General features: G+C 40.3%; 1 protein-coding gene across 2 annotated transcripts in view; it reads right to left on the bottom strand.

Annotated features, from left to right (window-relative positions):
• C14H8orf34 (chromosome 14 C8orf34 homolog) overlaps window positions 1-21,235 on the bottom strand; it is a 364,536-nt gene extending 343,301 nt beyond the window's left edge. The window contains exon 1 of one of the 2 annotated variants that reach the window (XM_010812074.4): window positions 20,579-21,235. In XM_010812074.4, the coding sequence (XP_010810376.1) occupies window positions 20,579-20,905 (327 nt within the window). In that variant the 5' untranslated portion in view covers window positions 20,906-21,235. The remainder of the gene's footprint in view (window positions 1-20,578) is intronic. The other variant, NM_001199131.1, reaches the window with a different exon arrangement.
• Between the last annotated feature and the right edge of the window lie 6,453 nt (window positions 21,236-27,688).

Here is a 27,688-nt window from a genome sequence, read left to right as displayed (position 1 = left end):
TTCCCAGGCAAGTATGCCACAGTGGGTTGCCATTTCCCTCTCCAGGGAATCTTCTCAGCCCTGGGATCAAACCTGCATCTCCTGTGTTGGCAGGCGAATTCTTTACCACTGAGCCACCTGGGAAGGAGGCATTATATACCACAGCATACTGAACAATCCATTAGATACCTCTCCATTTTTTAAAGATATGTTTGATGTGGACCCTTTTTAAAATCTTTATTGAATTTGTTACAGGATTGCTTCTGTTTTATATTTTTGTTTTTTGGCCTCCAGGCATGTGCGATTTTAGCTCCCTGAGTAGGGACTGAACCTGCATCCCTTGCATTGGAAAGCAAAGTTTTTTTAACCACTGGACCACCAAGGAACTCCCAAGATGCCCTTTGTGACTGGAGTCCAGAGCAGGATCAGACCCACAGCAGGTCCAGCTTCAGTGCAAGTGGCTCCAGCACTCAATCCTCAGACTCTGGTAGACCCGAAAATGCTTGCCTGTGCCTGGTGAGATGCTGCTTTGAGTTGCTGACAAGCCTGCATAGGAGAATCACAGCACAGATTCCTAGGCATTCTTAGTAAAGCCCTGTCTGCTTCTCCAGGTAACCAGTTTCCTTTTGAGATACACCTCCTGGTTTTTTACTGGATCCTGGAAGAACACCTGACTCTGGGACATGAATTGGCCATAAGACTTAAGCTGCCTATCATGAACTGGGTATTCTCTGACTCGTCACAAACCATAGCATTTTCTTTTAAGTCTTTATTGAATTTGTTACAGCATTGCCTCTGTTGTTTCTGTTCTGATTTTTTGTACACAAGGTATATGGGATTCTTAGGTTCCTAACCAGGGATTCGAACCTGCGTTCCCTGCATTGAAAAGCGGAGTCTTAACCACTTCACCTCCCTCAAGGGAAGTCCCCAGACAAGAAGACTGAATGTGCACAACAGCAATCCAGAAGGCACAAGCAAGTTACATGTGCAGGTAGCCCAGATTCTTCCAGCACACACTCAGGCTACATTCCTGCTTTCCCTCAATTTATATATACGTCTTCATGGACAGCCCTTCACTAAACAAAACAAAAACCCCTGAGACTGATTTAGACCTAGTCCTGCATGATATAGTGGCATAAAATCAGTAGGCATTATATGTCCACTCAGAAGTATCCTAGAAAGGCAGGCAGAAGGACTACCAAACTTTCATAATATTTACTTTTCCATTTAACTGATCCATTGCCAGAAGTCAGGCACCACTGATTTATGGACAGTGGATAACAGCATAGCTCAGAACAGAAGTGAAATATTGGTTTCAAAGATGTCGAGGGAGAGGTATGTCAAAGAACATCTTTAAATGTGTACAAAAACTTAAGGTATTTGGTACCTATATCTTTTGAGTCTGAAGCAAATTAAAAAAAAAGAAGAAGAAGAATAGAAAGAAAAAGAAAAGAATTTGAAATAATGAACAACAAACAGTATACAAGATGAGGAAAGTGGTGGCTAGAGGCAAAGCATTATTCAGGAAGTTCTTGCATTATTCAGGAAGAAGGTAATGATACTGCTCAATTTCCAATTTTAAGATAAACATGCATCCTATTATCTCTGAGATAACAGCAAAGAACAGAAATTAAGCTCAAAACTTCTAAAAGTGAAAGGAAAAAATGTTAAGCAAGATATTAGCAACTGAAATTCAGCAATAGAAAAAACAGATTATGTCTTTTGATCAGAATCATTTTCTCCCAGAAATGCAAAGTTGGTTTAACATTATAAAATCTAGTAATACAATTCTCCCCATTAATAGACTAAAGGAGAAAAATCATATGCTAATTTCAATATAAACAAAGAAAGACTTTTAAATATAACTGAACTGAACTGACTTTTAAATATAACTTTTAATTTAAAAATCTTAGCAATCTATTAAGAAAACAAAACACCTCTAACTTCATTAAGTGAGTGAGTGAGTGAAGTCGCTCAGTCGTTAAAGGTTTAAAAAAAAAAATCTACTAATATTGCAATGATCATTCTTCTTAAATCCGTTCAGTTCAGTCTCTCAGTTGTGTCCAACTCTTTGTGACCCCATGGAATACACCATGCCAGGCTTCCTTGTCCATCATCAACTCCTGTAGCTTGCTCAAACTTACATCCATCAAGTCGGTGATGCCATCCAACCATCTCATCCTTCGTCATCCCCTTCTCCTCCCACCTTCAATCTTTCCCAGCATCAGGGTCTTTTCCAATGAGGCAGTTCTTCACATCAGGAAGCCAAAATATTGGAGTTTCAGCTTCAGCATCAGTCCTTCCAACGAATATTCAGGAGTGATTTCTTTTAGGACTGACTGGCTTGATCTCCTTCCTGTCCAAGGGATCCTCAAGAGTCTCCTCCAACACTACAGTTCAAAATCATCAGTTCTTCAGCACTCAACTTTCTTTATAGTCCAACTCTCACATCCATACAGGACTACTAGAAAAACCATAGCTTTGACTAGACAGACCTTTGTTGGGAAAACGAAGTTTCTGCTTCTTAATATGCTGTCTAGGTTGGTCATAGCGTTTCTTCCAAGGAGCAAGTGTCTTTTAATTTCATGGCTGCAGTCACCATCTGCAGTGATTTTGGAGCCTAAGAAAATAAAGTCTGTCACTGTTTCCACATTTTTCCCCATCTATTTGCCATGAAGTGATGGGACCAGATGCCATGATCTTTGTTTTTTGAATGTTGACTTTTAAACCAACTTTTTCACTCTCCTCTTTCACTTTCATCAAGAGTCTCTTCAGTTCTTCGCTTTCTGCCATAGGGTGGTGTCATCTGTGTATCTAAGATTATTGATATTTCTCCTGGCAATCTTGATTTCACCTTGTGCTTCGTCCAGCCCAGCATTTTGCATGATATACTCTGCATATAAGTTAAATAAGCAGGGTGACAATATACAGCCTTGACGTATTCCTTTCCCAATTTGGAACCAGTCCTTTGTTCCATGTCTGGTTCTAACCTGCTTCTTGATCTGCATACAGATTTCTCAGGAGGAAGGTAAGGTGGTCTGGTATTCCCATCTCTTTAAGAATTTTCCACAGTTTGTTGTGATCCACACAGTCAAAGGCTTTGGCATAATCAATAAAGCAGAAGTAGGTGTTTTTCTGGAACTTTCTTGGCTTTTTCAAAGATCCAGTGTTTGCTGGCAATTTGATCTCTGGTCTCTCTGCCTTTTCTAAATCCAGCTTGAACATCTGGAAATTCATGGTTCATGTACTGTTAAAGCATGGCTTGGAGAATTTTGAGCATTCCTTTGCTAGCATGTGAGATGAGTACAATTGTGTGGTAGTCTCAATATTCTTTGGCATTGCTTTCCTTTGGGATTGGAATGAAAACGGACCTTTTCCAGTCCTGTGGCCACTGCTGAGTTTTCCAAATTTGCTGGCATTTTGAGTGTAGCTCTTTCACAGTATCATCTTTTAGGATTTGAAATAGTTCAACTGGAATTCCATCACTTCCACTAGCTTTGTTTGTAGTGATGCTTCCTAAGGCCCACTTGACTTCACATTCCAGGATGTCTGGCTCTAGGTGAGTGATCACACCATCACATGGTTATCTGGATCATGAAGATCTTTTTTGTATAGTTCTTCTGCGTATTCTTGCAGCCTCTTCTTAGTATCTTCTGCTTCTGTTAGGTCCATACCATTTCTGTCCTTTATTGTGCCCATCTTTGCATGAAATGTTCCCTTAGTATCTCTAATTTTCTTGAAGAGATCTCTAGTCTTTCCCAGAGCCTTTTTTTTCTTAAATCAGGACACAGTCAAAAAACATAAAGTATTACAACTTCTATTCAACACTGTATTAGAGATCTTAGTCAAGAGAATAAGACACAGTAGAAAAAAAAAAAAGACAAAAACCAAAAACTATTGAGACTGAAAAGAAAAAAATGGCCATTCTTCTTTGTTTCACTAATAACAGCCATCATATGAAGACTGAGAAAAAGAGAAAACTTAAAATGACTAGAAAGAAACAAATGACACTATCATTTTCACAAACAATACACTGTCTACAAAGGAAAATTCAAAATAATTTCAGGCTACTGCTAAGTCGCTTCAGTCGTGTCCGACTCTGTGCGACCCCATAGACAGCAGCCCACCAGGCTCCCCCAACCCTGGGATTCTCCAGGCAAGAACACTGGAGTGGGCTGCCATTTCCTTCTCCACTGCATGAAAGTGAAACGAGAAAGTGAAGTCACTCAGTCGTGTCCGACTCTTAGAGACCCCATGGACTGCAGCCTACCAGGCTCCTCCGTCCATGGGAATTTGGCATGTTTCTAGATGTGCATTTAAAATAAAAATTAAAACCTTCCTTCATCATAATGAAATCCACTTTCTAGTCCAATCTCAGAAAATGAGCAGTGGTAACACCTCCTCGTGCTTCTTTCTCAGAACAGATCAGACCTGAAACCCTCTGTGTCAGGACTTCACCAAGCTCAACAATTTTCCCAAATTGCACTTTCAAATATATACTGAAATACAGAAGAAAGCAAACTAATCAATATAGATTTGCTAGCATCTTCACTGGACCAGCATCGAGTAAGAATGATTAATTTATCTATCTGTAGCTCACTGATGCATTTGTTCTACATTAATGAAAAGCAAGTGTGGACTCCACTGGATATTCAATGATAAAATCTCAGGGTTAATGAAGAAAATTTCAAGTTGAGAATTAAACCATAGTACATATGCTATGGTTTTAATGAATAATCTTCATTATTTAGTCAACATGAGACATTGTGAGAAAAAAGAAAAAAACATCCTCCATTTAAGAAACTCAGATGTAAACCCTTTGGGAGCGTACTTAGTCACTTAGTCGTGTCTGACTCTTTGCAACCCCGTGGACTGTAGCCTGCCAGGATTCTCTGTCCGTGGGATTCTCCAGGAAGAATGCTGGGGTGGGTAGCCATCCCCTTCACTAGGGCATCGTCCCAACCCAGTGATAGAACTCCAGTCTCCTGCACTGGCAGGCAGATTCTCTACCATCTGAGCCACCAGGGAAGCCCCCATGAGAGACAGAAGGCAATCAATTCAACAAACAACAATGCCCTTTATTTCTGCCTCATCTTCCTCAAGCTCGCATAGATTGAATGGAGTCATATAAACAGACATGTTTTAACTTTACACCAATTACAATATTTGTACCTACAAGGATAACCTAGGACTCTTCTGTTACAAACAACAGAAAATCCAAATCAGTCTGTCACACACACAAATAAGGGGATCAGTTGACTCACACAGCTGATTACACTGATTTTAATTCCTTTTATCTCTGTAGATCTTCTTTTAAACCTTCTTTGAGGTCTTCTCATATTTTTCATTGTGAAGCTTTGAAAGAGTCAAATGTTTTGCCTGCTTTGTATATAAAGTAAAGACTACTTTCTGTTTCTGAAGACCATGCAGTTTTTACACATTTATTCATTCAACAAGCATTCAATTAACTTCTACGATGCCTATACTACAAGTTAGATACTCTGGGGAAAAAAATTAGAGGAAAAAGCCAACAATATGTTTAGAAAGACAAATCATAACCCAAAAAGTAGCGAAGTAACAACGTGGTTAACCACAAAAATGAGTGGCTTGGCCCCTAAATGCAAAAGGAGTTCACAGAAATGGAAAATCTAGAGAAGTTAGGAGAGTACAAACATATTTAATGAAAGAGGCTTAGCTTAACTATATCCTGGTGAGCAGCACATGTTGAAAAGGGAAGGTACACTAAATTCCCTACACTCAGACCTTCAAGTCGCAAACTTTCAAAGGTGCAAACGTGTGTTCCATCAAAGTCAGGTGTGAGTGAAATTGCAGCCTGCCCTCCGTCTCCTACTTCTGGATCGCTCAGGTCTACCATGTCCCAGCTCCTCTCTCTTCTCCAGTCAGCAACTCTTCTTGCCTGGTCACAAGATGCCAGCGCTTGTCTGCCAGCTGTTATATTATACTACTGTACTTTTCAAGGTACTGTACTGTAAGACTGGAGCTTCCCAGGTGGTGCTAGTGAAAGAACCCACCTGCCAATGGAGGAGACTGGAGTCTGGCATGGCAATACACTCCAATATTCTTGTCTGGAGAATCCCCATGGACAGAGGAGCCTGGTGAGCTACAGTCCACAGGGTCTCAAAGAGTCAGACACGAATGAAGCACTTGGCACGTACTGTAAGATTAAAAATGCTTTATTTTTGTGTTTATTTTATGTATCATTTGTGTTAAAAGTATTATAAACCTATTACAGTAAAGTACTATATAGTCAATTGCACTAGTTGGGTACTTAGGCCAACTTTGCTGGACTTAAAGCAAAACAGAACTCATTTGTATGTAGCAGACTTGCTGCAGTAGACATTGGGATATGTGTCCAGATCCTTCCTGCAAAAACAAAAGCTCATTCTGCCAGCTGCCAGGAGTGTTGACTCTGAAAGGCTCTCACCTGAGGCCTTGCTCAGAACTGTCCTTGCACAGGAGGCAGCTGCCTCATCCAAGGTCACATTCTCTCTCTGTTGGAAGCCTGCTTCTAATGACTGGAATACAAAGGGCTGACCCTTCGGCTTTTATTGGAGCAACCTTGAAGGGTCTTCTAGTTCCAGGACTCCTGAGGTAATCTTCCCTACGTGCTCAGCTGAGGACTCTGTTGTCACTGCCTTGGAGTATATTCTTCCTCTGTGTGTCTTAGTCACTCAGTTGTGTCCGACCCTTTGCAACCCCATGGACTGTAGCCCACCAGGATCCTCTGTCCATGGAATTTTCCAGGCAAGAATACTGGAGTGGGTTGCCATGCCCCTCTCCAGGGGATCTTCCCTACCCAGGGATTGAACCCAGATCTCCTGCATTGCAGACAGATTCTTTACCATTTGAGCTGCCCGGAAAGCCCGACTTTTCTCTTACTTCCTCCTCTACTCAAATTCACTTCCCTCACTCCCTTCAAGCTGCTGCTCCCATAAGCATCCCACAGTTAAACCTCTGCTTGCAAATCTCCACTTCAGAGTATGCTTCCCAAGGAACCTAGTCTATGACATTATAGAAGAAAGGGAAAATATTCCATGTAGAAAGAATGTCAAACAAAGACTTGGTATTACATGTATTGGGGCAACCGGACAAACTAGCCTGGCTACCACTGAAGGGACAATGAAAACCATGATTAAGTAGACGCTGAAGGACTCTGAATGCCACCCTGGTTTGGAATTTATCCCATAATTCAGTGTTTCAAATTCTTTGCATCTTCAGAGGCCCAGCCCTGTGATTTTATCATCTGGATGCAGTGCCAAACATGACACGATGCAAGCTTGAAAGTTCTCTAAAGTTTGAATACTCTGAAAATTTACATGAACCTTACATTTTGCTCATGGTTATAGGCATCTGTCATAATGAACGCCTGCTCTTGTTTAAGAGGCACGACCATAGTGAGTGCAGAACAGTGTATTTTGTTGTTGCTGTTTAGTCACTAAGTTGCGTCTGACTCTTTGCAACCCCCATGGACTGCGGCCCACCAGGCTTCTCTCTCCATGGGACTCTCCAGGCAAGAATACTGGAGTGGGTTGAAATTTCCTTTTCCAGGATACCTTCCTGACTCATGGATCAAACCTTCATCTCTTCCATTGTAGATTCTTTACTGCTGACCATCAGAGAGCCCATATATTTATTTTTTAGTAGAGAAATACACGGTAAATATCACTGTTTGGGTGGTCAGTGTTAGCCACATGTAGAATGGATCAGGACAGGGCAATATGATGGACTTGTGCAGGTGCCAGGATTATGTTGGCGATGATTCAAAGAGAAAGGGAAGTGTTTTACACAAGAGTCTTTTCACAAGACCTAACTGAAAGGATTTGATAATTCACTGGATATATTTGTTGAAGGAAAGGGAGGAGAGAAAGATATCTGGGTCTTGGGAATAATTCTTAAACCACCACTGAAACATAGACGCAAGGAGAATAGGACTTCTTGTGATGTTCTGGCTCCTTTTTTGTCACTTCGAGTTTAAGGCACCTAAAAGATGTTCTACATAGAAAGTCTTTCAAATAGTACCCACTCAAAAATATCTGTAGGGTGGGCCATGTATCAACCCATTGATGTTACAGATTTCAGTCTGGCCTTATAAGTAACTAAGTTAATTTCAGACGCTCAGTCATGTCCGACTGTTTGCAACCCTGCGGACTGTAGCACACCAGGCTCTTCTGTCCATGGGATTTCTTAGGCAAGAATACTGGTGTGGGTTGCCATTCCCTTCTCCAGGGGATCTTCCTGATCCAGACCCGGGTCTCCTGCATTGAGGGCAGATTTTTTACCATCTGAGCCACCAGGGAAGACCAGTCTGGCCTTTCATGTCCAAATGAAATGCAGTGTATTTCCTCTACAAAGCTTTTGGTCACCTTCTTGAGGCCATCTCAGTTTTAAAGCCTCTTCATGCTTAGGGCAATTGATTCCTGAGTATTCTGACAAGGATCTGGTGCACAGCTTGAAATAAAGAGTTTTGTGAAGCCAGTTAGCAAGTAAAATCCACAGTTCTGTGTTAATAAAGTGCTTAAAAGAGAAATTGAGGGAGTGGGTACAGCATGATTCAAGGGTTGTTTCTGAAAATGTTTGGCTCACTCCTTTCCACCTCCTCACCTGGCACTATTTCTACTCACCTGGTCCTCATTTTCACCCTACCTGCTCCCATCCTCTCAATATCATCATTTCTGATTTCATCAACTCTATTAGTGTTTTCCTCCCAACCTCTGCCAAAACTCTCCATGAAGGATCTAATTGGCAAGAAAAGTACCATTAACATGCAAATACAGTACTCACATGGGCCTCAGTAAGGGCCTCTAGAAGACGAAATGATATTAAAGAACTTCATACTAAAAGAAATAAGGAACAGTGCAGTAATACAGAGAGCTTGAAAAATTGGATGGTTTGTGGGAGCGAAAAGTGCCTATCAACTTGGTACCTTATATAAAAACTATAAACCATTATTATTTCCATTCTTTTTGTAGGTCAAATACAGTTATAAAAACATTGCAAATGTAATCTCAAATTCATTTCTTCTACATTTTTAATGGCTCTAAAATATCCTACCTGGGGAGAGGTTTATTTAACTTTTTTTAAAATGTTTGGTAAGAGGAATAAGAATGAAAGCCAGCTGCAAGAAATGGGCTACCGTGCATCACTGGGATAACTCAGAACAAGGGAGACCAAGTCCCTTTCCTCGTGGAGAATATATTTATAAGGGAGAGTCAAGTATTGAACAAATGAATAAGAAAAAAATGCCAGAGATTGATGAGTATGGAAATAAAATAGTGTTGCATGATGGAGACTAACTGGGAAGCTGTTAGATTGAGTGGTCCATGGGAAATCCCTAGTAGTCCAGTGGCTAGGACTCTGCACTTTTAGTGCCAAGGGACTAAGAACCCACCAGCCAAGCAGTATGGCCAAAAAAGAAAAAAAAAGGTCATCTGTGAGAGCCTCTTTGATGAGATATTTAAACTTCTGAATGGAAGAGAAGCCAGCACAGGAGATGAGGGGGAAACTTTCAAGCACAGAAAACAGATCAAACAAAGACCCTGAGTCTCAGATCTTGCCTTCTAGGAAGCTTCATCTCTGCTCCTCAATAGACTCATCCCAGGAGACATCATCCTGCAAATAAATTCTCCCTAAACAATCCAGAAGAAGCCAAAGAAATATTTCCAAAAAGAAAGTCAGTAAGAGTGTGTATCAGTAGGAAGCATCATTCAAATGTATCCTGTAGTGCACCTAATTTATTCAGATTATGGGTGGGTCACTTTATCATTTATATCAAACTTGTATTCAGCCTTATTTCAGAAAGAATTGAAGGCACTCTCCAAAGAAGCAGAACTTATGATAAAATGGCATTAACAAAAAGTGGGAGGGAAAAGATAAAGTAAAACAAATGATGACAATATGGGAAAAAGAATGAGTGTATGAGTTGTCATGATAATAGCCTACATTCTGACTATCATTAGGCTATGAGTTTTCCAGAAATCTATGCAAAAAAATAAAAAAAAAAAAGGAGGGAGGAATACTTATAGGTACACAATTCAGAATATTTATATACTATTTTTGACATTATTAAAATGTGCAGTAGCTCTTACAAAAGATGCTGCCTAATGTTATGAGCATGCCACTCCACACATCCCATAGTAGACAAAATATGCATTTTCATGGTCTAATTTGAAAAATGACTCTCAGTAGCAGTTTCTGAAATCACTCCATAGTTCAGCTCAGCAAAAGTAATTCTTCCATGGGGCAACTTTATACAGACTGGGTATCCAAATCACTGCTCAACTAACTGTATACTAAAATACACTTTTAATAACTTGAGAACTTAATGCACTTCAGGAATTCTTCTCTAAATATTATTTCTCAAAACTGAACTATTTACAAACCAAGCAACTCTGATCTCTGTCTTGGATTCCTGACAATCTCTAGATCATAGCAATGAGATGTAGCTAAGTGTACACAGACCTCAATATCTTAACTTAATGTTAAGCAAGAGTTAGACTGAAAATAATTCTGCAAAAGCTAAGACTTTTTGTGAGCTTCCAGAAAGCAGAGTATTTGTCACCTGTGCAGCAGACGAGATGGTTAGACAGCATCACCGACTCAATGGACATGAATTTGAGCAATCTCTGGGAGACAGTGAAGGACAGGTAAGCCTGGCATGCTGCAGTCCACGGGATCACAAAGAAGCGAACATGACTTCACAACTGAACAACAACAACATACAGATATATATATGCATATATATTTTAGTATTTATTTATTCACTTCGCTGTCCAGGGTCTCAGTTGTGGCATATGGACTTTTTAGTTGCAGCATGTAAACTCCCAGGTTTACATGGGACTCAATTCCCTGCCCAGGGATAGAACCCAGGCCTTTTGCATTGCAAGTGCGGAGTCTTAGCCACTGGACTACCGAAGAAATCTCCATCTGCATATTTTAACAGTGTTGTTTTTCATATCATTGTTATATCACTAAGAGGAAAGATACTAGGGAATGTTTCCAGAAATATTTCCGGTCAGAATAGAATAATGCTCTGTTTTCCATGGGGTCGCTAAGAGTCGGACACGACTGAGCGACTTCACTTTCATTTTTCACTCTCATGCATTGGAGAAGGAAATAGCAACCCACTCCGATGTTCTTGCCTTGAGAATCCCAGGGACCGGGGAGCCTGGTGGGCTGCCATCTATGGGGTCGCGCAGAGTCGGACACGACTGAAGTGACTTAGCAGCAGCAGCAGCAGCTATTTAAATTATATAATTTTATACAATGTTAAGATGGTTATTATATTTGGGAAATAAAAAATGTATTGGGAAAAGGTGAAATAACCAAAACAACACTAGATCCTATGGAGAGAATTCTTGGGGGTACAAGAGTAGTGAATTAATGTCTCAGAAACATGCACCTTCAATGTCTTATACAATGGAGTTCACTCCATACAAATAGAAACGTTATTTCAATGTATAGGCAAATCAAATGCATTCTCAATTCAATACATCTTGATCACTATGAATTTAGATCAATATGTTCAAACAGTGAAGGAATACACTCCTGTATGCTGCAGGTTACACTTCAAAAAGAAACTGATCTTTTTATGTTAAAGGAACAACTTACAATCTAAAACTATCAATGTATTTCACATAGAGCACTATCCAACTATCAGATGATTTAGACACTGATACTAATTCATGTTTAGATGTCTTTCTGTTGCTAAGAACTTTCAGGAACAAAAATAATAACAACAGAAGCTATTCTATTAACAATCTGCCCTTTACCTTATTCAATTTACATACTTGATTTCAAGGCTAAATGTCTTGAAAACTAATCTCTAAATGTGAATTTTAAATATGAATTTTTTACTTCTTATAGTATAATGATGGAATATATTGACGAGCATGAAGTGGACCAAGCACCAAGACAATCAAGGTGTGCTTCTGCAAAATTATCAGAACAGAATGGTTCAGAGTGTCCCGAGTGTGTCAGTCTTTTCTATTAATAAATATACAGGAGTTTTTGAGGACAGGAAACCTTTTATATAAATTTATACTTCTCAGTATGTGATACAGCATCCAATAAGTACCAAATGAGTGGAAATGAAGTTCCAAACATGATGCACTGAAGAATTTAATAGCTTTTGAAAAGACAAACTTGTGATGAATTTTCAAGACAGTGAAATCTCCCATAAACTGCTGAGAACATTTCCAGATTCCTACTACAAAATATAACTCATACACAAACCATAATTTTGAGATGTGACAGGTTGGTCCTGATTGTCTTCATTCATAAATGTACTGACAACTATTTAGTAGAATACCTACTACGCACCCCCTTCATGGATCACAGCCTTGTCATGGTGAAGGGGCTTGCATAACTCAATGAAGCTACGAGACATGTCTTGCAGGGCCACTCAAGACAGACGGGTGATAGTGGAGAGTTCTGACAAAACATGATCCACTGGAGCATGGGATGGCAAACCACTCCAGTATTCTTGCTGTATATTGTCACCCTGCTTATTTAACTTATATGCAGAGTACATCATGAAAAATGCCAGGCTAGATGAATCACAAGCTAGAAACAAAATTGCCATGAGAATTATCAACAACCTCAGAAATGCAGTTGGTACCACTCTAATGGCAGAAAGCAAAGAGGAACTAAAGAGCCTCTTGATGAAGGTAGGAGTGGAGAGTGAAAAAGCTGGCTTAAAACTCAGCATTCAAAAAACCAAGACCATGGATCCAGTCCCATAACTTCACAGCAAATATAGGAAGAAAAAGTGGAAACAGTGTCAGACTTTATTTTCTTGGACTCTAAAATCACTGTAGACAGTGACTGCAGTCACAAAATTAAAGGACGCTCGCTCCCTTGAAGAAAAGCTATGACAAACCCATACAGCATATTAAAAACAGAGATGTCACTTTGCCAACAAAGGTCCATATCGTCAAAGCTGTGGTTTTTCCAGTAGTCATGTACTGGTGTGAGAGCTGGACCATAAAGAAGGCTGAGTGCCGAAGAATTGATACTTTTGAATGGTGGTACTGGACAAGACGACTCTTGAGAGTCCCTTGGACAGGAAGGAGATCAAACTAGTCAATCCTAAAGGAAATCAACCCTGAAAATTCATTCAAAGGACTGATGCTGAAGCAGAAGCTCCGATACTTTGGCCACCTGATGGCCAAAGTCAGCATCACTGACTCAATGGACATGAGTTTGAGCAAACTCCAGGAGATGGTGAAGGACAGGGAAAGCATGGCATGCTACAATTCATGGGGTCGCAAAGAGTCAGATACAACTGAGAGACTGAACAACAACATAACTTTGTCATGTATCTTCCTCCATGTTAAACGCAAATGCACTTGAGAGAGGGAGGAGTTATGCACTAAGCCTTGTAGAGCTGTGTGAATTAATTTATCAGGCCCTCTGTAGGAAGCAGATATTAAGAAGTGGAAAATATGGCTGAAAGTGAATTAGGTAATTAAGTACATAATTATGTTATTCACTGTACATAAAGGTTAATTAATGGGATGTGGGATATTTTGCTCTAGGTCTTAAAGGAATATACATCAAGATGGTATTTGCTAGCTGGTTCTACCTTCAATGTTTTTACTCCATAGAAAGGAAAAATATACACAACTCAATGTTTTGTTTAATTCAATTAAACAAACTGAATAAAATTTTGTTTAACATCGGCTGAGCACCTGATTTATAGTCTGGGCTCCACTAGACACTAAAGTAGATACACAATAAAGCAGGAGGCACTTGTTTCCCACCTTCAGGAACTTAAGATCTACTTCTAGATACAAGACATGATATATGAGCAAATACTTATTGTTATCACCTTACTGATGTTCACATATCCTTCACTGCAGAAGAAGGGCCCTCTCTCTCATTGGATAGACTGTCCTCTACTATTAGGAGTGGACAGAGGAATGGCATAGAAAGGGCAGTCCTCTTTAGGTCTGCCATCATCCACTTTTTTATCATATGCATTTTAGTGTTATAAAATTCCCTCTCCACCCCGCTTGAGCTGCATCTCACAAATTTTAACATATCTTCCATTTCATGGTTTGATGTATTTTTATTTCCTTGTGATTTCTTCTTTGACCAGTAGATTAGGTAGAAGTGTGATGTACAGCTTCCCAGTGTTGGGGGAATTTTCCTCTTTTCTTTCTGTTACTGACTTCTAGTTTTATCCCACTGTGATGGAGAAAACATTTGTATGATTTCAATTGAGGGTTGTTTTCTGGTTCAGGGAATGGTCTGTCTCTATATGCATTCCAAGCAACTTGAAAAGAATGCGTTTTCTGCTGCTGTTGCATAGAGCAGTCTACAAATGTCAACTAGATCCTGTTGTGTGATGTGCTGTTGCTTTCTCCTGTAGCATTTCTGATTTCCTGTCAAGTTGCTCTTTCAATTGTCAAGAGAGGGGTTTTGAAATCTTGAACTATAATTACAGATTTGTTTTTCTTTTTTGTTCTATCAGTTTCTGCTTCATACATTTTGTAACTCTGCTGCTCAGTACATACACACTCAGGATTGCTCTTTCTCTTGGTGGGTTAACCCTTCTATTATTATGCAATGACAATTCCTGTCTCTGGTAATTTTCTATTCTCCAAAGTCTACTTTATCTGACATTAACATAGCCACGCCTGCTTTCTCTGGATGTCTGCATATTTTTTCCACCCTTTTACTTGTATCCTGCTTATATCTTTATATTTGAAATGAGTTTCTTAGAGATAGCATTTAGTTGGATCGTGTTTTTAATCCATTCTGACAATCTATCTTTTAACTGGTATATTTAGACCATTTGCATTCAATTATTGACATATTAGGACTAAAGCCTGCCCTGTTTTTTTGTTTTTCTGTCTGTTCTCTCTTTTTTCCCTCCATTTTCCTGTTCCTATGGGTTATTTTCACATTTTTAAAAATTTCTTTTTTATTTACCTATATTTTTTGAGGGCATCTTATTGTATAGATTTTTTACTTGCCCTAGTATTTCAACTCCTAAAAGATGATGCTGTGAAAGTGCTGCACTCAATATGCCAGCAAATTTGGAAAACTCAGCAGTGGCCACAGGACTGGAAAAGGTCGGTTTTTCCCAAAGAAAGGCAATGCCAAAGAATGCTCAAACTACCGCACAACTGCACTCATCTCACATGCTAGTAAAGTAATGCTCAAAATTCTCCAAGCCAGGCTTCAGCAATACAAAACCATGAACTTCCACATGTTCAACCTGGCTTTAGAAAAGGCAGAGGAACCAGAGATCAAATTGCCAACATCTGCTGGATCATGGAAAAAGCAAGAGAGTTCCAGAAAAAACATCTATTTCTGCTTTATTGACTATGCCAAAGCCTTTGACTGTGTGGATCACAATAAACTGGGGAAAATTCTGAAAGAGATGGGAATACCAGACCACCTGACCTGCCTCTTGAGAAATCTGTATGCAGGTCAGGAAGCAAGAGTTAGAACTGGACATGAAACAACAGACTGGTTCCAAATAGGAAAAGGAGTTCGTCAAGGCTGTATATTGTCACCCTGCTTATTTAACTTATATGCAGAGTACATCATGAGAAACGCTGGGCTGGAGGAAGCACAAGCTGGAATCAAGATTGCCGGGAGAAATATCAGTAACCTCAGATATGCAGGTGACACCACCCTTATGGCAGAAAGTGAAGAAGATCTTAAGAGCCTCTTGATGAAAGTGAAAGAGGAGAGTGAAAAAGTTGGCTTAAAGTTCAACATTCAGAAAACTAAGATCATAGCATCTGGTCCCATCATTTCATGGCAATTAGATGGGGAAACAGTGGTAACAGTGGCTGACTTTATTTTCTGGCTCCAAAATCACTGCAGATGGTGATTGCAGCCATGGAATTAAAAGACAGTTACTCCTTGGAAGGAAAGTTATGACCAACCTAGATAGCATATTCAAAAGCAGAGACATTACTTTGCCAACAAAGGCCCGTCTAGTTAAGGTTATGGTTTTTCCAGTGGTCATGTATGGATGTGAGAGTTGGACTATAAAGAAAGCTGAGCACCGAAGAATTGATGCTTTGAACTGTGGTGTTGGAGAAGACTCTTGAGAGTCCCTTGGACTGCAAGGAGATCCAACCAGTCCATCCTAAAGGAGATCAGTCCTGGGTTTTCATTGGAAGGACTGATTTTGAAGCTGAAACTCCAATACTCTGGCCACCTGATGTGAAGAGCTGACTCATCTGAAAAGACCCTGATGCTGGGAAAGATTGAGGGCAGGAGGAGAAGGGGTGACAGAGGATGAGATGGTTGGGTGGCATCACCGACTCAATGGAGTTTGGGTAGGCTCCAGGAGTTGGTGATGGACAGGGAGGCCTGGCGTGCTGCAGTTATTGGGGTTGCAAAGAGTTGGACATGACTGAGTGACTGAACTGAACTGAACTGAGGCTTCCCAGGTGGCACAGTGTTACATAAAGAATCTGCCTGTCAATATGGGAGACGCAAGGGGCTCGGGTTCAATCCCTGGGTTGGGAAGATCCCCTGGAGGAGGAATTGGCAACCCACTCCCATTATCTTGCATGGATAATCTCCATGGACAGAGGAGCCTGGTGGGCTACAGTCCATGGGGTCACAAAGAGTCAGAGACAACTAAGAAACTGAGCTTGCATGGATAATCTCCATGGACAGAGGAGCCTGGTGGGCTACAGTCCATGGGGTCACAAAGAGTCAGACACAACTAAGAAACTGAGCACGCATGTACATACTACATATTATACCATACATGCAGAATTAATCAACAGGTGTTGTCATTTTACCAGCTCAAGTGAGGAACGGAAACCTTACCTCCTTTGTACCCCTTTTCTCTTCCCTGATTATATTAATAATACAATTTTCTTAAGTATTTCTTCTATATACATTTACAACCACATTTGGCAATGTCATAATTAGAACTTCAATCATACATAATTTAGTAAATTCAAGAGGAGAAGGAAAATGTATTACCTGTACTCATTTTTGTATTATCTGTACTCATTTGTGTTTTTGCTCTCTCCATGTTCTTTCTCTTGCCTGATGTTCTAAACTTCCTTCTTCTTTTATCATTGCCTTTCTGTTTAGAGAAATTCCTTTAGCCGTACTTTTCAGGAAGGACTGTTGGTGACAGATTCTCTTGGTTTCCCTTTTATTTCTGAAGGATATTTTCTCTATAGAATTCTAGATTCTTTTTATATTTTTTCAGCACTTGAAAAATACTGTTCCATTGCCTCCTGACCTCCGTGGGTATGATGACAAATCTGGTGTCATTCTAATTGTTTTTTCCTCTATAGGGATAGTGTTGCATTTCTCTGGCTGCTTTCAGGATTTTAATCTCTTCTTTTTTCTCTAGAAATTTCATTATGATGTCTCTTGGCATGGATTTTATTACAGGGGTGGCCTTGTTACCACTGTTTTCTTAAACTGAAGTACAGTTGATTACAATGTACACAGGTACACAGCAAAGTGATTCATATATATATGACTATGTGTGTACATATATATATATATGAATATATAATCTTTTTCAAATTCTTTTCCATTATGGATTGTTACAAGATATTGAGTAGAGTTCTCTGTGCTATATTGCTTGTTATTTCTTTTATATACAGTGGTGTGTATCTGTTGATTGCAAAGTCCTAATTAATCCCTCCCTCCCCCTTTCCCCCTTTGGTAACCATGCATTTGTTTTCTACATCTGTGGATCTGTTTCTGTTTTGTAAATAAGTTTATCTGTATCATTTTTTTTTGTTTTTGGATTCCACATACAAGTGATTTTATATGGTGTAGGATTTCCCACACTTGTGTGTGTCAGTGTGAGGATGACCCACACACACAAGAGTGAGTGTGACCATGCTTGAATCAAGATATGTGACTGCCCTGAGCACCATCCCAACCAATAATTTTCAGTGACAAAATGTTAGAAATAAGTAAACTAAGTAAGAAATTAACTAAGTAAATAACCTGTACAGGTTAAAAAAAAGATACAAGTGTTCTCACAACCAGTATATGTTACCCTTGCTATTGTTTTAAGTAAGATTCATGTGCTGTTTTTAAAGTGTCTCACTCCAATGTGTTTTCTTAAAACAGTCCCAACAAGATCTGTAAAGGGAAGGTACTGTCTGGTTCTGTATATTTTCAAAACTAAAGTAAGCTTATGTCACCAACTCCAGTGTCTCAACACACACACACACACACACACACACACACATCACAACAAAGCACAGATAATAAAAACTGGCATCACCTAATGATTTCAATTTGTGATTGGTAAATGGAGATTTTAGCTTATATCATTGTTTCTTACAATGTGACCCAAGAATTAAATATGTTACAGTCCTTTGTGCTACTTTCTACTAAATTCAGATGCCTCAGCTCCTGTTCTGATCTCTTGAAGCAGTTTTTATGAGCACCATTAACTGAAGTCCTGAGAGCTTTGAGGAGAATGATAGATCAGTATGTCCATTTTACACTAGTTTCACTAATTTTCTAGTATGAGGAGATTTTCCAATTTTGTAAAGTATATGTAATTCTACTCTCAAAAACTAAGCTCTCTCATGATTAAAAAAAAAAAAACAAAACTGTTGCATAAGGAACTCTTCTTCAAATAGAAGAGAACTTACCCATTTTCTCCCTTTAATCACTTACAGTGCACATCAACCTTAAAAAATTAACTACTCAAACTGTAATCCAAGCTAATAGAGGAGTATATGTAATATGTTACTCTCCCAAATCAATAAAATACAAAGTGTATAACTCTGTCCTTGTTTGTTTTTTAGTAAGGAGGTCTAACACTTCATGACACAGTTTTACCATCACTTACAATTTATCAGTGGAACTAGCCAGTCAGTGCCTGAACATGTGAACATTTAATAAAAACCAAGTTGGATCTATTTCCTAATTATGTAGTACGTTTACATATATTCCAAACTCTATTGTTATCACTTGGAGAGAATCTGGGGAATTTTAAAAGTTAACAAACACCAACAGCATCTATTAAAAACTATACTTTATATTCTAGAGAACACTCCAAATGCATTTATGTTTCTTTTGATGTAATCAACTGTGCCACAGAGGGTTATTATGTTTCTCCTTTAAATATATGTAGGTATATTTAGTATATGTATATACATAATTTAATATATATATACACAAAATTGTATATAGTCTCTAATCTTTAAAGTCAAAGAAAGGAATTCAAGTAGCTCCAGCAATTCTGTTAATACCCTATTAATACTCTGCTTTTGTGGACCTTTGTTCACACTTTTGGCAAAAACAAGAATCAATACATATACTGTAGGACTTTATGAATACTCTACAACAATGAGTTTGGGTTGAAATAATGGTTGCATATCTCAAGACAGTACATCGTTAACTTAAAAGTTGGTCAGAAAAATAAGAGATCCTGAAAATCTTGGGAATGTGAAACCCGTTCTGATCACACCCTTGTCTGCTCCCTTTTTGTGATGGGACATTAATTTGCATTCTTGTTTTTCCTGCAGTTGTCATTCTCCTTTCATCTGTCCTGGCGAAGGTGCTCCATCCTCCGCTTAGCTCTTCCTCTTGCCGCGTTTCAGTCTTAAAACACCGCGGTCATGTAAAATTCAAAAATGACCACAATGTTTTGGGGTTTATTGTGGGGAGTGGGGAATTTCGACCCCCTCCCCACATCCTCTCACAGTAGGTCGGTGCCCAACTGGCCGGCTGAACCAGAGAGGACGGGGGCCGTGGGGACCCCCTCCCCGCCGGTCTCTGCAGCTGCCCAGAGCCCTGGCCACCGGCGGGACGCTCTGCCCCTTTCGGCTTTCAGTCATTCTCTCCTGTTCTCCCGCTCTTCTTTTCTCCTACAGTATTTTGTCATCAGTTCTCTGATGGCGAGAAAAAAACAGCTCAGAGTCCCACGTCTCCTTCCCATAAATATGCGTGTGCTTTTCCCGAACCTTTCTCCGCCCCCTTTTCTCCCCCAACCCCCACTCCAGCACAGGTAGGGGCTGCAATGCAAAGGGCTTTTTTTTTTTTTTTTTTTCCATCCAGAGACCAATGTCAGCGCCTCAGCTGGACAATTTCATTCAACACGCCCGCACCTGCTGAAACCTACTCCCTATCAATTCAGTTTTCTCCCGGTTAACCCTATTCCATCCCACTGCTAAGCACCTCCTCCACCTTTTTCGGGTTCTACTACTGCCCACATTTGGAAGAGGAAAAAAAAGAAAGCAACGCGCAAGACAGTGTGAATTCCAGGAAAAAAGTGAGCGTGTGTAAGACTGAGTGTGTGCATCCATCCGTCTCAGCCTGTCAGGGCCCCTGTGCATGTGGTGAGCGGTACAGGACAGTCGGACACCTCAAACTATCCCTGCCTGGGTCAGGCCGGCCCTCCCAGAGTTCACCTGTCCGCGCCCAGGTAACCGAAGAGGTGACCGCGCGGCCGCGTTCCAGGACACCTGGCCCGGGCAGAGCGAATGCCAGAGAACCGGGGCCACGGGGGCGCCCCTCCGGTGTCTCCCTTCTCTCCCCGTACTTCCCTCCGGGGTGTTTTGCACCCCTTCTTCCTAAGACAAACGGGACCGCCCGCACCCCAGCGCCTCACCTCAAACAGCGGACCGATCCTGTTCTTCTCCAGGTAAGCCTGGATCCGGGATTGCTGATGCGAGGCCATGGAGAGACCGAAGGGCCACGGAGATAGCGGGAGAGAGTGCGGCCGTGCGCCTGTGCCGGGGGACACCCCTGCTTTCCGCTGGACCGGGGCCGGGCCGGGAGCTCGGGAGCCTCGGCTCCCCCGGAGCGGTGAGCTGGGGCTCCGGGCGCGGGCGTGGGCTGCAGCCGCGGGAGCAGCGAGCGCGTGGGGCGCCGAGAGCCGGAAGCTGGGGCGCGGCGCCGCCAACTCACACAACTCGGAAGCGAGGCGGGCACTCATTCACCGCGTTCTCCTCCTCCTCCCCAAGCCCGCAGCTCTCCGCAGCGCCCGCGCCGGGGAACCTGGAGCGGAGGCTCCCGCTTCCTTTCTCCTCCGGGCGGCGGCGGCGGGAATCAGGGGGCGGGCGGCAAGCTGGGAGGCGCGGCTCTGCTTAAAGCACGCGCCCGGGGGCACCCTCGGGCGGACCTGGGCTGCGGGGCTCGAACCCGCGGGGAGCGCGCGTGTGCTTGCGTGTCCGCGCCCGCCCGCGGCGGCGCTCTGGCCCAAGTGACGGGAACACCCGCTCGGGCTGCTCCCGGGTCTCGGCTCGCCCTGCCCGCCGCTCCCTAGCGACAGCGCCGCTCGGAAAGCCAATGGTGGAGATGCTTCTTTCAAAGTGCACGTAAATCTGGCGCTTGTTGGCTACTCTTTGGCAGCTGCAAAGGCATTCGGAGAGGGGTCGTCCCCACCGCTCCTTCCGAGCCTGTCCTCGCACCTCCACCAGCTCAGGGTCCAAGGTGGATAGAGTTGTGAGAAGGAGCGTGGGTGTGAGAGTGTACCACGAACATGAAGTAGCCGTCCATCAGGCCGTCTGGCTTAGCTTAGAGCAGGTCGATGGGCTGAGAATCCCGCTGAAAACTCCCAAAGTACAGACACCCAAAGGTTGGGAGCAAACCTTCAGGTTTTGACAGGAGGAAAGCGATGAAAGCAAGCTAGCCCTCCTTCCAGTTTGCCTTCCTAATCCTCTCTGCATTACCACCCACATATAATTATGGCTATATATCTATAGCTGCATCTCCAATACTATAGGATTGCACTCAACGATGTTTCCTCTAGATGCTTCCTGTGTGTGTGCCTATGTGCTCAGTCGCTCAGTGGTGTCTGACTCTTTGCGACCTTTTGGACTGTAGTCGGCCAGGTTCCTCTGTCCATGGGACTTTTCAAGCAAGAATACTGAGCTCCTTTGCTGAGCTCCTCAAATTTAGCCAATAACTTTATTATGCAGGGGTTTCTAAGGGAAGATCTCCAGGCAGCGTAGGTTCCTTCATAAGTTCTCTTTCTTGTGGAAAAAAGAAAACTCAACGAAGCCTCCAAAGCCGACTTCTCTGTCTCCTAACCATGATGTGCTGCCAAAATAATAAGATTTATTTCAGAAAACGTGGTTTAAAATGAAGGGAATAGTTATCCTAAAGTAGACTGCAAGAGTATAGATTTCCTTGTCTTTTGCCAGCCACGATGTTCTGGGTTTCTGTTATTCATAATATCCTTATTGGTGTCAGTGGTTTTTCATCTGTACATTTTAAAATTTTTGTATTAATTAATTTTTTAAGATTGTTTCTATATGGACCATTTTTAAAGTCTTTATTGAACCTGTTACAATATTGCTTCTGTTTTATGTTTTTGCTTTTTGGATTCCAGGCATGTGTGGTCTTAGTTCCCCAACCAGGGATCAAACCCACACCCTCTGCATTGGAAGGAGAAGTCTTAACCCCTGGAGCACCAGGAAAGTCCCTTATCTGTATTTTAAAGGAACTCCTTAAGTAGAAACATGCACTAGTAAGGAATGGAATATCTCAGAAAGTATTGTTAATTCTATTTCAAAATTCAGATAAGAAACCTGCCAGAATAACTAAGAGCATAACCATCATTGATAACCTGAAATAGACATGATTTGCATTGGAAAGATGCCCAAGTTAATACTTTTACAGCCAGACTCAGGTGATCTGCCCAGGAGAGCTAAACTGAATAGCAGTGAGGTGCCAGGGTTATCACATATTCTCCACTGACGATCAAAGGCCTACTTACTTACGTATTTTTTAGCATGTTCAGGAGAAATTAAATATATAGAGTGAATATCAGCATTTTATTCGGGATTAGGTATAGTATACAGACATCTATGACTCAGCTAAAAAGTCAGGCATTTTCAACACCACATAGTACCGGAGAATCAGAATGGTACCTTTTTTAAAGAGACATGAGGAAAATGCTTCTTTAAATCAGACTATTAACCTACTTAATAAGTCTTCACCATGCTCAGAGTACTGCATCCAGGGCCTTGAATGGAAAAGACAGTTTTTCTGGCAAAATACTTAAGCAGTAAAGGGAAGATGATGAAGATATATATAGTATTTATGTGTATATGTATATTTAAACACTAGACATCCCCAAATTATATTTTTTTAATTCATGAAATATTTCAGAAGTTTTTCAAGGCCTTAAATACCATCTCTTCCACAAGGCACTTGGTTCTTTCCACTTATCCCCAAACTTCATTACTAAAATAAATATTCATTGCACAACCTCTCCTTGGCAGACATTACATTAGAAGTGAGAATTCAAAGGTGATAGGTTTTGTCTTTTTCTCAATTGTTCAGTCTTTTTGAGACAATTGGTATATACAAGGATAATGACATTATAATGTATTGTGCCAACATATGCGTTATACATAAAAATGTATTTATATATATAAAATGCATAAAACATAGATACATACAATATGCTGTATGAGTACTAAAGAATGAAAAAATTACCTGTGCCCACATCATCAAGGAATGCTCTGTAAAGAAGATTGCATTTGAGTAAAGTGTTAAAGGAACAATAAAATTTTAAAGTTTTCTAGATAGGATTGGTGAAGTGAGAATGAGGATGAAATTTCAAACTTTGGCATTAAAAAAAAAATTGCTGTGGTTGCGACTCCACACTCCCAATGCAGGGGACAGGGTACCAGTTCAATCCCTGGGGAACTAAGATCCCACGTGTGGTAGAGCCAAGAAAACAAAAACAAAAAACAATTGCATGAGCAAAGGCACACAGGCATAAAGCACGCTGGTAGGTAGAGAACATAGGGTGGATATGGAGGAAGATTGGCATGTGTGGTTAAAAATGTAAGCAGAGTTCAGCTCACTAAACTTACTTCCTAAGAAATACAGGCTTGCATTTCCTGGGTGATGAGACAAGACTGAAGAGTTTTGAAGACAGGACTATTATACTCGGGGAAAAGTTTTAAAAAGACTGCTTTGGTTACAACATGCATGATAGATTGAAGAAGAATGATATGGGAAGAGCAAAACTAATTTAGAATCTGTAAACAAAACTAATCCAAACCTAATTTAAGGTATGGAATCCATAAACAAATCATGAGGGCAAGCCTTTGGACCAGGGATAAAAGCATGGGGAAGATGGAAAACATTCAAGGAACATTGAAAGACTGATTTGTTGATTACCTTTATTTAGGATGAAATTAGAAGAGAGAGTCAAAGATGACCCTCTAATTTCTGCAGTAAAGCTAAAAGGATTATAATTTGCTTAAGTCACCCAATGAATAATTGATAGGGCCAGGTTTTGATTCGCTATTTTCAAACTCCAAAGCTAAAGCTACTTCCATTTTTTACCCTGTATCCTGAAAATTAGTCAAGAATTTCATTTCCAAAGATCAGCATCCCTTGGTAGCAAGGGCTATATCTCCAGACCTGGCACATAGTAGGCACTCAATAAATAGCAGTTAAATGAATGAATTAAATTTTAGTAGATAAATTCAGTCCAGCTATGTTCTTTTAGGCTAAACTGTGCTTCTGACAAAGGGCATTTATATTCTGTCTTCTTCTATTTAATTAATTGCATGTGTATCTTTAGTCTCTCTTTTAAATTACAAACTCTTTAAAATCATGAACTGTATCTTAATATTTCTCTGTGCTTTATAGCATGTAACATTGTATATTTTCATACAATATGTTTTTCATAAATATATCTTTAATTAAATTCTGTACATTTTGAGAATTTATTTCATTTAGTCACTTTAAGATTGGCTGAAAGTAACCACTGTCAAAAGTAACCACTGTCCTGCATTGAATTTCTTTTGCAAACATAACATAGTACCTTTATGATCTTTTCCCTTTTTTTGGCTTGAGTACAGCACGAAAAGGCCATTTTCGATGAGACTGTCTTGACCTCATTGTGCTACAAAAGTGCTTATCAGCATAATTTACAAATATACAGAATCCAGTGTATAGAATGTTCTAAAAGCCCTCGTCTAACTCCACTCTGCATAGCTCCCGAAACAAATGATTTCTGATTAGAGACAAGAGAACAATAGTGAAGGCCAGTAGGCCTAATTAGGAAGTATAAACAATGTAATCCCCTGAAATTAATTAAATATTGAAATAAGAAGACAGAGAAGTTCTATACCAATACCAGTACATTGAATTTAGGCTGCTAGCCTGAAGCATACTTGCCCCCTTCCTGTATCTTGCTAACCTTGCCACTTTAAAACAAACTCAGACAACTGCTTTTCCAAAGAACTCAGTGTATCATGCAGGATTTTAATTTTGAGTAATTAAGTGGAGAGGTAGCATCAGAGACTGAAATGAAAGAGATTCTGGAAGAGATAAAGCAGAGACCTGGAGACATGAATATAGTCCTGAATGAGGAACTTTCCAAATGTCCTTTGATTTCAAAGTCAGAATTGTTAGAAAATGACTGATAATTATGGCTTAAACCACATGAAACTATTACATAATGGGATATTCCATAGATGGAAACTTTCAAAAAACACATTTCGGGAAACAATTCCAAAGATGCCTGGGTATATTTTGATGCTAATGCATCAAAATACTATCAATTCACATAGTCCCGTATACTTTCAGTTATAAAGACTGATTTCAACATACTGTTAGGTTTTTAATTAGCCTAAGGACCCATATCTGTGTTAGTATGTGTGAAGGATCATTTAGGTCTCCCTTGAATTTGATCCTGTCTTTAATATCACCTCAGAAAAATGTAGAGAGTGTTTTCTTGTTTGCTCTTAGTTGGTGGTTCAAAGGCAGCTGAAAGCAGGGGGTGAGGGGCAGCATTATTTGAGAATCTATCAGCAACATCACTGAGAACGCTGACCTTGGAGTTCTAGCTCAGAATAGAATCTAGGTTTTGCGATTTATTACCTGTGTGATGTCGAGCAAGTTACTTAACCTCTCTATTCACAGCATCCTCATGTATAAACCAAAGATAAACAGTACCAAGTTCATCAGTTTATTATTAGTATTTCATGAACTAATATAGGAAGCATTAATATGAAGCCAGGTACACAGCAAAGATTCAATAAAAGATAGTGCTAATATTGTTATTGTCATCATGTCATCATCATTATCACCACTAGCATTATCAAATCCCTAAGACATGGACTTGCAAAATTCACATAAACTGTATTAAACCAGTTATCTGAAGAATTCCTAAGTAGAAAGAATGTCTTGCAAATCAAAGCCGTAAGGCAGGATATGAAAGTCTCTTAACTAAAAAAAATAAGAAAAGTACTTCTAAATTCAAAAAGAGAGCTGTGAAAAAATAATAAAGAGAGTTATAAGGTGAAATGGCAACCCACTCCAGTATTCATGCCTGGGAAATCCCATGGACAGAGAAGCCTGGCGAGCTACCATCCAAAGAGTCAGACACAACTTAGCAACTAAACAACAACAAAGGTGAGTATAGAGTGAAATATAAAGTTATCTACTCAATCGGATTACTCTACATAAGAAATCACTTATAAGGAATGAAAGGTTTCCACATGAAGCCTGGTAAAAGGAGAACCAAGAGAAACATTTTGGTAATTATCCACACCTATCGAGCAGGACAAAAAGCCACAGGACCCAGCACAAATGAAACATTAAGAGAGGGTCATTAAGAGAGGGTGGTCACAGAGAGCTAGTTTTCTTCATTTCTGCCTGAAGTGCTTCTCAGAATGAATTCAAATGATGAGCACACATACAGAATGGCTTATGTACCAGGTAATGTTATAAGCACTTTCTACACCGCACTAGTCATCTCATCCTCAAAACAACATCCTCACGGAGTTACCACTATTATCCCCTTTTATTCAGATGCGACATACAGAGGATAAGCAACTTGCCCAGGGTCCCAGCTAGTCAGTAGCAAAGTCCATATTTGACCTGAGGTAGTATCTTAAACATCACTATATTGTCTCCCAAAGCTCTGACCACTTGTGTCATTTCCTTTGTATTGAATTTGTTTGGACCAGGAGGTATCTTGATGGCTGCTTTGACCTCACTGCTACGTTTATATGAGGAAGGAGGTAACCAGGGTGGCAGATCCCCATGTAATTTCTGGTCCCATACTAAATGAAAACTTTGGCAAACTGGCTTATATGTGTCTCTTGAGAGTTCACATAATGCTAATCAGGCACACTGACACTGACGGAACTGATAATATTGACTCACTGGACCTCCTAAATTGAGAACCCAATCAATACTGGCAGCTTGTGAAATCCTGCCATCCAGCCTTCTCAGGGAACATCTCTATCCATAACTTCCATATTTAAATATTCTTAGGTAATATTTCTATCTCTTTAATTTCCCCATTTAGCTTTTAATATGTGGCATGTTTACAAGCAATCACCATCTAAAATGCTTTGTTTCAATAACTTTTTATATATTTGCATTACATCATAAATCATGGAAAGGAAATCTACAGATATCAAACTGCAGATATCTTTGATATATTCAATAAACTTTAACCCTGACATGCTTTCTGCTTATAATTTCCAAAATGATTTCCAAATGTTTTTTCATTATAGTAAGTGAGAGCCTTTGTTAAGAAACATAGCTTAAACAATGAAAACTGCTACAGAATACTGTAACATGATACTGAATTTATTGAAAAGGAGGAGGAATAAGAGCAGACTGAGCAAGTAAAAGATGACTTAGAAAGGAAAACAGTTCTGCTTGGTGTACACCCTGGGGAGCCAGGCACTCTGCCTAGGACTGGATGTGCTATTGCTCCAATCTAGCTATCAAG

Source organism: Bos taurus, chromosome 14 (genome assembly GCF_002263795.3).
Source record: "Bos taurus isolate L1 Dominette 01449 registration number 42190680 breed Hereford chromosome 14, ARS-UCD2.0, whole genome shotgun sequence".
Taxonomy (NCBI): domain Eukaryota; kingdom Metazoa; phylum Chordata; class Mammalia; order Artiodactyla; family Bovidae; genus Bos; species Bos taurus.
Note: the sequence above shows the minus strand (reverse complement) of the source record. Positions and strands in the feature narration are given on the sequence as shown.